Source organism: Fringilla coelebs (genome assembly GCF_963513975.1).
Source record: "Fringilla coelebs genome assembly, chromosome: 19".
NCBI lineage: Eukaryota > Metazoa > Chordata > Aves > Passeriformes > Fringillidae > Fringilla > Fringilla coelebs.
The window spans coordinates 319165-330718 of NC_140045.1; the positions used below are offsets into that span (position 1 = coordinate 319165).

Genomic DNA, 11554 nt, shown 5'->3' on the forward strand with positions numbered 1-11554 from the left:
GGGGCCCGCGGGGGTCTGGCCATTGGAGCCACAGTGCCCCCCTGGAGATGGCCCGGAACGCTTCCAGGCCAGGAGGGGGCTTTGGGGAGGACGGGCAGCCCCCAGCCCGACCCGGCGCGGGCAGAGGTGCCCTGGGGAGGCCCTGCAGGCAGCGGCGGGCCCTGGGCGAGGGCCGGGTGGGAGCCGGGGCAGGCGGCACCGGCACGGCCACAGGCTGCTGCCAGCCCCGCGTTGTCTGGTGCGCAGGAGGTAATTAGTGCCCTCGCACTGCAGCTGTGGGCGCTGTGCTCGCGGCCGTGTCTGGCACATGCTGTCCTGCCTGCCAGTGTGACTGCTGCAGTTCAGCTGCCACAGGGGATGCGGTGAGAGGGAATGTGCACACGGGAGCGCAGGGCTGGCGCGGCTGGTGGGACCACAGCGCAGCTGGAACGCCCGCAGGCCATCTTGGGGCTGAGCAGGGCTCATGGCTTTCCTGCTCCATGCTGTCCCTTTGCATGGCACAGAGCAGCAGCCGTCAGCCCCCAGAGCCATGCTGCAGGATGTGGGGGATGAGGAAGCACAGCCTGGCAGGGCAGCCCCCAGCTACTTGTGAGGAGAGGGCTCAGCTCCCTGAGCGTTCACCTGCCCGTGGCCTCTGCTGCAGCTGGGCATAAGCCCAGAGTGGTGATGCCAGCTAGCATCATTAGGCCTCGTTAAGGTGACGAGCTTTCACTGCTCTGCTGTGCCAGTCTGCCGGAGCCCAATTAGTGTCACATCCAGGAGGCAGCTCCCGCAGGGCTGACGGGCGCCCTTGGCACAGCACTACCCTGGAGCTGCTGTCCAGCTGAGACCGGGCACAGCTCAGCTGTGGAGCCTGCCCACAGCTCCCTCTGCACACAGGGCCAGGGGTGCTGGGCACAGAGTGGGGTGAAGACCCCCTTGGCATAGCGCCAGGGGCCAAGCCTTGCCAGCCCCTCTCAGCTCTGGGGCCTCAGCTCCCAGCCCATGCCCCCAGCCATGAAAAGGGGGTGCAGCATCTCTCCCCTCCTAACAGGACAGCAGGGCTTGCACCACCTTCATTCTTTATTATACATCAAGGTCTCAGATATTCCAGTTCTTTGATTCCTTGGGGCCAGCACACACAGGGGTGCCATAGCAGAGGGGCTGGTGCTCACAGCCCCCACAGACTGGGTGGTGTGGGGTGAGGGGCTGTGAGGAGTGGGGGTCTGCCCAGCCCCAAGGTGAGAGAGGCTGCAGAGTGGTGGTGGGGGATGCCCCACAGAGAGCAGATGCAGTGTGGGGTGGGTGCATTGTGGTAAGGGAGCACTGGGTCCCCGAGCAGGCTTCAGCAGGCCCTGCCAGAGCAAGGCCCTGTTCCCCACCATCATTGGTATGAGGCACGATCCCTGAAGAGCCCAGCAGCCAGCGGTGCTGAGGGGGTTTGGCCAAGCAGGAGCAGAGGGTGGGAGGCCAGGAGCAGGGCAGGAGGTCCAAGCTGTGCTGGGGTTAGGGAGGAGCACGGGGGCTCAAGGCAGAGGGAGGACAGGGCCTCACACCCCTGCCCCAAGCCCCAGCCCACAGCTGCAGGGGCAGCAGCTCCCCAGCCCCATGGGCTCTGTGACAGAGCCAGGCATCTGATCTCCCTGCTCCCTGAGACAGCACAGTCCTGCTTCTGGGGCACATCAGGGACAAGGCTGAGGGGGGCAAGGACACAACTCAGAGCCAGTAGAGAAGTGGAAGACAGAAACCCCCCCCAAAACCCCCCAGAAGCAGTAATGCAGAGGTGGAGATGCTGAGGACGGGGGTGCGAGGAGGGGTGAGTTTGTGAGGGGGGGTTGGCCACAGGTGCTGGCAAGGCACAGGAGTAGAGTTGAGAGGAGGGGGAATGGCACTGGCCCCAGAGAGCAGAGAGGGGTTCTGGGATCTTGGGGGTGACCCACACGCTCACCCCCCCTGGGGCAAGGCAGGGTCCAGTCTCCCAGACTCAGGTGGTCACTTTGATCCCAAAATATTTGCGCAGCTGCTCCAGGAAGAGAAAGGTGAGAACGGTCTGAGGAACAAGCCGGACAGCGGCAGGAACGAAGCCCTGGAAGGGGACAGCAAGAAGGGGAAGAGTCAGTGTGTGCCTGCCACTGATTGTCCCAGCAGCCCAAGCCTGGCAGCAGCACGAGCGGGCAGGTGTGGGTCAGCACAGGCCGGGCTGTGGAGCAGGCACTGTCACACGGTGCACCAGGTGCACACAGGGCTCAGCACCATGTGCCAACCCCTCTGGCACCTGCACCGCTGTTTGGGAGCTCGATGGGTGCAACAGGGGCACAGCTGTGGTGCCATGGAGGCCAGGGCTTGCAACACCTTGGGGCCAAGCCTGGGCCGGGCAGACAAAGGCCCGATGCAGGCAGCAGCTGGGCTGCCACAGCAGAACCTGGAAGGTTCCCTGCCCCAGGACTGTTCTGGACCACAACCTCTGCTCCCAGCTCCGCCCAGCCTGCCCTACCCCTGCACCCCCAGCCAGGTACCTTGTAGAAGGCAAGTGGTCCGAGCTTGGCAGTTTCCATGGCACAGTGGACGACACCCTGGAGTGAGAGGGTGAGAGATGGGGTGGGAGGGGCGGGGAGGCAGAGGCTGGCACATAGAGATGGGAGGACGGGCAGCAGCAAGGTGGGCAAGGTGGGTGACTCACCTGGTACTCCCCGTGGGAGTTCATGAGGCGGGTCTTGAGCACATCCAGGGGCTGGCACAGGAATGTGGCACACAGGCCCTGCAGAGAGTCAGCCAAGTCAGAAGACCTCTGTGCCAGCAACTGCTGTGGTCACTGCGGAGACTCAGACCCACACTGGGACCCAACCTCAGCCAGGAGCCTCCTGGAGCCACTGTGCTGAGCCAAGCCCAGAGCATCAGCTCTGGCAGCCCCAGCCTGATGCCCTCACCCTGGCTGCAGGCAAGCCCAGCCCCAGTGCTGCCCCCGGCCCTACTCACAGCGATGACGCTGGACAGGAAGTGAGTGAAGACATTGTCTGACAGAAATCCAGTTGCAAGAACCAGCTGCTTGGCCTGGTCATAACAGGAAAGCTGCAGAGACATGGTGAATCAGTGACATGCTCCCCGTTCCTTGCCACACCAGGGACTATCCTTGTCCCTATCCCAGTCACCTACTGCAGAACTGTCCTACCTGTCCAACAGTAACAAGGGCCCCGCGGAGCGATGCCACTGATGCTCCTGAGAAGAGTTTCTTCACGCCCTCTGTGGACAGACAGATTTGGATCAGCACAGTTCTCTGACATCACTCAGACTCCATTACCCCGGGAGTCTCCTTCCATGCCCAGTCTGTGTCCATAACTCCTCACACAGCCCTGCCTGAAGCACACCATAGCAAACAGGCTGAAGGAGTAGGGAGTCCTTCAAAACACCATGACCTCCTCCCTGCCTCTGCTCATCCTCTGTTCCACCTGCTCCACCCTTCTGTGCTGTTCTGTGACAGCTCCCAGCAGATCACCCTTTCCCACCAAGTATGTGCAGGCTGCCAGGCCCTGGCAGACCCTGCCCAGCCCCTGCCCCAGCCAGATGATGAGGAGATGCCGGACCCTGCGCTCCCCTGGACACCCGCAGCCCCAAGGGCATCCCCCAGCCCCTCTCCCTGCCCCGGCTGAGCAAACTTCAAGGGTGCCCTGACCCGGCACCTGCTAGGACACCGGAGCAGGCTCACCCACACGGCTGGCACAGCCTCACCTTCCCGGAAGACACGGTACATGCCATCCAGGGCATGGGAATAACTGGAAGGAGCGAGAGGGGAAGGGGTCAGGGCCCGAGGCTCCCCAGCACGGCGGCAGCCCCGCCGCTCCCCCGGGCAGCTCCCGGGGCGGCGGCCCCGCCGCTCGGACCCCAGCGCCCCCGGTGCGGTGCTCGGCCCGCGCCGCCGGTGCGGTGCTGCCCCCCCGCGGCCGCGCGGACCCCGGCCCCGGTCCCGCCGGCCCCTCCAGGCCGCCACCCCTCTGCCCCAGCGCCCCTCGCCCTGCCCCTCACTCACTTGCGCCGCTGATCCGGCGGCTGCTTCATGTCGTTCTGCATCCTGGAAGGCAGAGCACCGCAGGTGAGGGGGCAGCCGGCAGCCCACTGTCCCCTGCAAGCACCGGGGATCCCAACACAGGGCAGTTGTGTTGCCCATTTATAAAGGGCCAAGAAAGTTGCCTTCAGTCCCACTCCCCCTGAGGGTCACACACAGCTGGGTGCTGTCACCAAAAGGCAGAACAGCTCTGGCCCTTCTGGGCTCCTGGCCCACTGAAGCCCAGCAGTAGCCACCACCCCAAATGCTGTCATGCACGGGGGGCCAAAAGCCCCAGTCGTGCAGACACAACTGACCTGACGTTCACCATGTCTGCTGGGGTTCCCACAAGCCCGCCAGTGAAACCTGTGGCCAAAGAAGAGTTGGGTCAGGGCTTATTTATTGTCAGGGAGCCAGGGACAAGGGCCCCGCTGCCTGGCTCACCTCCTGCTGCAGCCAAGAGCACTTTCTGGTAGAACGGGGGAGGCCCCTGGTTGCTCATGTAGTTCTTTGCACTCTCATAGATGCCAAAGCGAGTCATGGAATATGTCATCTGGATGGGGGGGAAATGAGGGGCTGTGTCCTGGCACAGGGCAGCAGGTGCTGCAGGAGCTCTGGGCACTCACCTGCCGGCACAGCGAGGCGCTGAGCCCGTTGTAGAGGGCCAGGAAGCCGTCGGTGCGGATCACGTGCATCGCCATCCCCGTCATCCTCATCTTCACCTCCTGCTGCGTCTGCAGGTGCACCTGGGGCAGAGCGCAGCGTGTCAGCCCAGCAGGGCTGGGCAGGGAGAGAGGGGCACTGAACAGGTGGGGTTGGAGCGTGTGTCAGGTTAGCAGCACTCGCACAGGAGCCAACCGCAAGAGCTCCGGACACCCCAGAGCAGACTGGCCCAGCCTGGCAGTGGAGGGGTGGAGGCAGTGAGGGAGGGAGGAGTGCCGGGGCGCCTGCCTGCAGCACCGCCCAGGCCCTGCCCTCACAGCCGCCCAAGGTGAAGGGTGGCGCCTGCCCTTCCGGGCCACCTCGGGGTGGAAGGTGTGTGTGAGTGAGTGAGCAAGTGCCCTGTGTGGGTTTGCTCTAGGGGATGCAGCTGGGCTGGTGAAATCACGGCCATGCAATGCAGCAGGCCTCCAGAGCCACTTCCCCTCCTCCTCCTCAGTGCAGGAGTCACACAGGCAGGAAGAGAACCCCACAGCAGGCCAGGCGCTCCCCTTCCTGCCTGTAGCAGCCCAACGCTTCCCACCATCACCAGGGGCAATGGCAATGGGCACAGAAGCTGGCTGGGACAGGGGAGCCGTGTGAGCTGATGCTGGAGCATGCTCTGAGCGCTGCGGAGACCACATGTGGGTCAAAGGCCCCAGGAGATAAGGAGAGCAAAGGGCTGCTGACAGGGGGTCAGGCCACTACGGAAGCTGTGGCACAGCTGGGTCGTGTGACACTCTGCAGGATGTTGGGAACAGCCACTGTCTCCCATATGGGGCAGCAGCGGGGGTGCAGCAGCCTGCTTGCAGTCCCCACAGGATTTTGGACGTCAGGGACCAGAGCTTGTGGCCGTTCACAGCCTGGGGCAGCTGAAGTGGGCAGGGCAGGCAGAGCCATGTAGGGACACGGTCCACTGCCTGCAGTCCCAGGTCTGCAGGAAGAGCAGGCAGGCATGGGACGGGCTGGCCAGGCTGTGGTCACTGCTGGTCACTGCAGGACCAGCAGCTGCAGAGTTGGCCTAAGGGGACAAGCGCTCTGCAGTTGGGTTGGCCAGGGCCTCTCACTGGGGCCAAAGTCCAGAGGTGCAATGAAGTGCCCTTCGTCCCCTGCCCTGCCAGAGCCTGAGGCCCCTCGTGTCTCCCCAGGCCTGGCACCAGCCTCTGCTGTGGGGGAACGCATGGCCAAAGACAGGTCTGTATTCGATAATCAGTGTGATTATTGATCTGGCTAAAATAGCTGGCCAGGTTGTGCTGCTCGCACTGCAGGAATGCAGGGGCTGCTCATCCACACAGGACAGCATGGGGATGCAGCCCAAACATCACAGCCATCACGCTGGCTCAGAGACAGACCTAGAGGCAGGTGCCAGACTAATTCCCTTTCTTAGCGCCTTGCCAGGCACCCCACACAAGCTCCCACGGGCTGGCAGCCACCTCCACTGGGCAGACAGGGCCAGCTGGGCAAGGCAACAGGCCGAGCACTGGGGAGGTGGCACTGCCCTGCCAGAGCTGGCTCCTCTCCTGGGCCTGTGCCTGGAACATCTTCCCCTCTCTCCATGGGGTGGGAAGGGGCTGTGTGTCCCAGCCTCACCCACAGGCATGGCCCTGGGAAGGGCAGGCCCTGTCCTGGGCTGCCTCTTCCCTCCCCCTCGGCAGCCTGCTCGGCTGCCAGGCTCGTCGCCGCTTGGCCGGCGCACAAGGCTCAGGGCAGCGCTGGCATTTGCCCCATGCGTGGGTGCTGGCAGCGCAGGGCTGCGCGCGGCGCCCTTTGTGCAGCGGCAGGCATGCCAGGTCATCTGTGGCGCCTAGGTGACATCTTGGCCGGAGGGCTCAGAGCCCAGTGGGCCAGCGTCCAACACTGCCGGCCTCAGAGTCACTGCCGTGGCCAGGCAGGGCTGCCCGAGGCACCCTCCACAGCTCCTGGAGCTGGCGCCCCGAGCTCCCCGGACCCCTCAGCCACACACCTACCCATGCCCCAGCGCAGGGTCTTTGTGACCCCTCAGCCATGTCCCTGCACAGCCACGAGTCAGCTCCTCAGAACAGCAGCTGTTTCCCCAGACCTCTACAGCTGTTCTCCAGCTCTCTCCGTTGCTCTGGGACCCTCACAGCCAGTCCCTGTCCCTTCACAAGCCTTCCCGAACCCTCAGACCTGCTTCCCAGACCCCCAGAGCAGCTCCCCATCCCCTCAAAGCTGCTCTGGGACCCTCACAGCCGCACCCAGGTCCCTCAGAACCGGTCTTGCAGCCGCTCTGGGACCCCCTGACCCGCTCCCCGTCCCGTCACGGCCGCTGCCCCCGCTGCAGCCCAGTCCCCTGCGGCCGCTCCCGGGACCCCCGGAGCGCCTCCCCATCCCTTTACAGCCACTCCAGTCCCCCAAAGCTGCTCCAGGACCCTCGGACCTATTCCCCGCTCCATCGCAGACTCTCCAGAACCCCTACAGTCAGTCCCAACTCCCAACCTCCTCCCCGTCCTCTCACAGCCTCTCCGGGACCCTCAGAACCAACACCTGCCCCCCTAACCGCCCCCCAGCCCCTCACCACTACCTGTCCCCCACAACGCTCCCCCAGCACTACCTGTCAACGTAACTGTCCCTGCAGCCCTTCACCCCTACCTGCCCCCATAACCGTCCCCTCACCACCACCCGTCCCCGTAACCGCCTCGCCATCCCCCCAGAGCCCCCCCGGAGCCCCGCAACCATTCTCAGCCTCTCTCACTCGCCCTCCATCCGCCCCGACGGCCTCCCCGCGCCGCCCCTCGCCCTGTCCTGCCCTCACCTTCAGCAGATCCAGAGGGTGCGTGCAGCAGGCGGCCCCGGCCGACGCGAGGCCGCCGAAGTACCAGCGCGAAACGCGCCGCTCCGCCATGGGCGCCGCTTCTGCCAGAAGCCACACCCTCACCGGGACAAGACCACGCCCCCTTCCGTTAAGCCACGCCCCCTCCCGGTACCGGAAGGGGGTGGGGCGGGCCCAGGGCTCGCATCTCCGAGTCTGCGGCGAACGCGGAACAGCAGGCTCCGGAATCCTCGTTCCCACCCCGCACGCATCCCCATCTCCAGCCCGGGGAAGGCCCTTCCCGCCAGTAATTAAGGCATTAATTAATGGGGAGGTGAAGCCATCAGCCAAGGGCAGAGCGAAGAGGTGCGGGACGCACAGGTACACACGGCAGCGTTCCAGCGTGCACACACTGAGCGCAGGGACAATCACAGCTCCATAATACACTTTCCCACCCCACACGCATCTCCACAACCTGTGGAAGTGTGTTCTTCTTGTAAATAATTAACAGAGAGGTGAGACATCAGCAAAAGGCAGTGTGAGGAGGTGGGTGATGCTCTGGTACAAACTTCCAGGACCTGAAGGGAGCCTACAAGAAAGATGGAGAGAGACTTTTTACAAGACCGTGTAGTGACAGGACAAGGGGGAACGGCTTCAAACTCAGAGAAGGTTTAGATTAGATATTAGGAAGAAATTTTTGCCTGTGAAAGTGGTGAGGGCCTGGCACAGGCTGCTGTGAAGAAAAGCTGTGACTGCCCCATCCTTGGAAGTGGTCAAGGCCAGGCTGGACAGGGCTTGGAGCAACCTTGTCAGGTGGAAGGTGTTCCTGCCCATAGCAAGGGGCTGGAATGAGGTATCTTTCAAGGTCACTTCCACCCTAAACCATTCTGATTCCATGAAACGGGGAGCACGGGGATAATCAACACTTGAGAAAGATGAATCACTTTACAGGTTTTTTTTTGGGTATTTATAAGGTAGAGTTCATGGTGATGGCAGGAAGTAGCAGCTCTGCCAAACCACACAGCATTCTCTGGGAGAGTGCCCCACTGTGCACTCGGAAAGGTCCAGAGCCCAGCCTGGGCAGCAGCTGCAGCACCAGTCCCTCCATGGTGAGGCTACTCCAGAACAACAGTCCCTCCTGCTGCCTCCAGCGCTGCTTTGATCTTCTCTGCTTCCTCCTTGGAGGCATTCGCCTTGATCTCCTGCGGAAGGGACTCCACCAGCTTCTTTGCCTGCGAGAGGGACAAAGTACAAGGCTGTAAACAGGCTTTCACTAACTGGATTATTGGATTTAGAGCCATGATCCTGACCTCTGCTTAAGCCAACCATGGAAACTCACTGACCAGCACAAGCCCCGAGACTTGCACTTGAACTACGGCACGTCCCACCAGAAGGCAGCTAACCCTGACTGCTAGTGATGACACATCAGCTGGGAAACCTCTTCCTGAAATTCCTCCACCAGGTGCTCGGGGGGTGCCCCCCAGCCTGCAGAGGTGTGGGTGCAGCAGAGCCCCGTGCAGTGCCCTGCTGGGGCAGCCCCCGCCCGGCGCTGCGCCGGCTCTGCTCAGGACCATGTTTTGTTCACATACTTGTGCCAGCAGGAGGGGAGGCCACTGCAGGGTGTGGACACAGCTCACTGCTAAAACACAGCTCCAGCACAGACTTCTTGACAACACAGTATTTTGACATTTCGGGGACTTTTAAAGCAAAACTACTGTTACGAAGCAGCACTGCAATGCTTAAGGTAAGCTGGAAAAACTGTTGAGCTCATTTAAAGAATTTACTGCAGTGCTGCTAGAGAGAAGAAAGTGAGCTAAGGGGAACAAGTCCCTGCTGCTCTTACACACAGCAGCTCTCTACCACAGCACTGCACGCACTGGACTGGCCACTGTGCTAGCAGGAAGGTTTTGTCCCTTGATTCCTGCTGAGTTCAATGCCTATGTATCTGTGGTGGAAGAAAAATGCTTTTTTTGCTGGGGTTGGAAGGCACAGATGTGTGAGCAGAGGGTTGGTGGGGCAGGAATGCCTTTGCCCACCAGGACAGGATTTGGACAGGACTGCAATGAGCACAGGCAACACAACACAGGTTATTAATTTCTGAACTCTGCTCAGGAAGGTGTGACTCCATTCTAAAGCAGCCCTGGTCAAGAGAAGCAGCTGTTCCTGATGTTCAGTGGGAAGAACAGAGCCCAAGCCAAGTGGGACCCATGCAGCAGCAGCAGTGGGGCAGAGGCAGCAGGCTCCCAGTGCAGCTAGAGCCCAGGGCTGGTGGTGACAGGATAAGCATCTGCTGGGCAGCTCCCATTGAGCTTCCTGAGGTGCAGCCAGCCCTGGTCCTGTGTGTGCTGGTCACACACTTGTCTCATCACGCAGTTGTTGCACAGAACTGATGTCTGGGTCCCACCAGTGCCCAAGGTAAGCACTGTATGTGCTTCCCTCCACACCACCAGCAGCCCTACAGGCCATGGGCAGATCCACCCACAAAACTCCGAAAAACACCTTGACTGGATGGAAGTAAAATTTACAATAAAAGGGCTCTGGCTCCACTTTGAACAGAGCCTCTGGAAGTAGAACCTCCACAGCTCTTTGTGTTGTGTGTGTGCTTCACCAGCGTGCTGGGCCTGGGTACATCACACTTGAGTTTAGCTGCAATAGCTGGCACTACCAACAGCTCATCCAGCAGGTGCCACGTGCAAAGCCAAGCTCACTGAGCATCACCCTGGAGGTGTGCAGCACATTACATGCTTCAGCAGTAGCAGCTTCATCACCCAACATGCTGAGCCCACATCCAAGGTCAAGGGCCCGAGCTCAGACACTGCCCAGGGCTGAGGCCCATCTCCTCCAAGGAAAGAAGCAGCATCACCTATAAAATGAAGGGCTTGAAAAGAGCTGGAAGCCTGGACTGCAAGATGTGTGAATTACAGAGGCTCATTTAACTTCAGAAATACACTGGCTTTGGGAAAGGCAAGCTGAACCCAGCTGCAACAAGGGATGCTGGCTACTCCTGAGCTCTGCAAGAAAGCTCACGCACGGCAGCTCTCAGGTTTGGAGAAGTTGAGGCTGGCACGGACATCTCTGAGTCCTTTGCTCTGAGCCTCCTCCTTCATCCCCCTGCTTCTGAACACGGGAAATGCCAGACGGAGGTGCAAACAAATGCCGCTCCTCCCAGTCTCTGCACTGAGATGCACACAGGCTGGCTGTGCTTCTGAAAGCACAAATCCAGGCCCCCCTCTGAACAGAGAGCCGAGGCTGCTGGACCTGGGGGCAAAACCCCAGAGCCTGGGGCAGCACCTCCTCACCTGCACGAGATTCACTCCAGGCACGAAGTTCTTCACCTCCTTGATCAGCTTCACCTTGTCAGCGGCCTTCAGCTCCGTCAGCCGGACGGTGAAATGAGTTTTCTCTTTCTTGATCTGGACCACTTCCTCCTCCTCCTGGAAGCAGCCGGAGCGCGGTGAAGCCCCGCGGCCGAGCCCACCGGCTGAGCCCGCCCCCGCGGTCCCCGCGGTCCCGCTCCCGCCCCTCCCGGTACCTGCGGAGCCGCCTGGGCGGGCAGGAGGGAGGCGGCGGCCGCCGCGGGCATCACCCCCACGTCCGGGATCTTCAGCGTCTCCTGCGGGAAGAGCGGCGGCACCAGCGGCCGGTCAGGCGGCGCACGCGGCCGGGCCGGGCCGGGCCGGGTCAGGCCGGGCCGAGCGGGGTCAGGCCCCGCACCCACCTTGAGCAGCGCGTTGAGATCGGCCACCTCCAGCAGCGTCAGCCCCGCGATGTCCTGCACCAGCTGCCGCACCTTGGGCGAGTACTCCTTGGCGGCCGTGTCCAGCGGCGCCCCGGCCAGCGCCTCCGAGCGCCGCGCGGGGCCGGTGCCGAGCGCCCGCAGCCCGGCGGGCGCCCCGCGGCGCGGCGGCAGCGGCGGGAGCAGCGGCAGCGGGCGCGGCAGCAGCGGGAGCAGCGCCCGGCGGGCGGCGGGCAGCGCGGCGGGCAGCATGGCGGCCCGAGGACACCGAGCGCTCCGCTCCGCCCGCGCGCCCGGCGGGCCCCGCGCGCCGCTCGCAGCCAATAGCGAC

At 62.6% G+C, this 11554-nt stretch overlaps 2 protein-coding genes across 2 annotated transcripts; both read right to left on the bottom strand.

Moving 5' to 3' along the window:
- Positions 1 to 1094: 1094 nt before the first annotated feature.
- On the bottom strand, positions 1095 to 7603 carry SLC25A10 (solute carrier family 25 member 10). Its single transcript, XM_084218295.1, has 11 exons — positions 7491 to 7603; positions 4645 to 4764; positions 4463 to 4571; positions 4336 to 4384; positions 4004 to 4045; positions 3706 to 3749; positions 3149 to 3219; positions 2956 to 3048; positions 2660 to 2737; positions 2496 to 2552; positions 1095 to 2065 (listed from the first exon to the last, which is right to left on the bottom strand). The coding sequence occupies exons 1-11, from the start codon at positions 7578 to 7580 to the stop codon at positions 1964 to 1966; spliced, it is 855 nt and encodes a 284-aa protein (XP_084074421.1). The 5' UTR covers positions 7581 to 7603; the 3' UTR covers positions 1095 to 1963.
- A 586-nt stretch (positions 7604 to 8189) lies between these two features.
- MRPL12 (mitochondrial ribosomal protein L12) lies at positions 8190 to 11490 on the bottom strand. The gene is made up of 4 exons (XM_084218300.1): positions 11206 to 11490; positions 11020 to 11100; positions 10787 to 10921; positions 8190 to 8719 (listed from the first exon to the last, which is right to left on the bottom strand). The coding sequence occupies exons 1-4, from the start codon at positions 11473 to 11475 to the stop codon at positions 8603 to 8605; spliced, it is 603 nt and encodes a 200-aa protein (XP_084074426.1). The 5' UTR covers positions 11476 to 11490; the 3' UTR covers positions 8190 to 8602.
- Positions 11491 to 11554: the final 64 nt, after the last annotated feature.

Bases quoted from the DNA above. Each gene is read 5' to 3' on its own strand.
- SLC25A10 (XM_084218295.1), bottom strand. From the start codon at position 7,580: ATGGCGGAGCGGCGCGTTTCGCGCTGGTACTTCGGCGGCCTCGCGTCG. The intron at 4,572-4,644 runs GTGAGTGCCCAG...CCCCCCATCCAG, and splicing joins GCGCCTCGCTGTGCCGGCAG to ATGACATATTCCATGACTCG. The intron at 2,066-2,495 runs GTACCTGGCTGG...GTCCCCTTCCAG, and splicing joins GACCACTTGCCTTCTACAAG to GGCTTCGTTCCTGCCGCTGT.
- MRPL12 (XM_084218300.1), bottom strand. From the start codon at position 11,475: ATGCTGCCCGCCGCGCTGCCCGCCGCCCGCCGGGCGCTGCTCCCGCTG. The intron at 11,101-11,205 runs GTGGGTGCGGGG...CTCTTCCCGCAG, and splicing joins ATCTCAACGCGCTGCTCAAG to GAGACGCTGAAGATCCCGGA. The intron at 8,720-10,786 runs GTGAGGAGGTGC...TCCCTCTCGCAG, and splicing joins CTGGAGTGAATCTCGTGCAG to GCAAAGAAGCTGGTGGAGTC.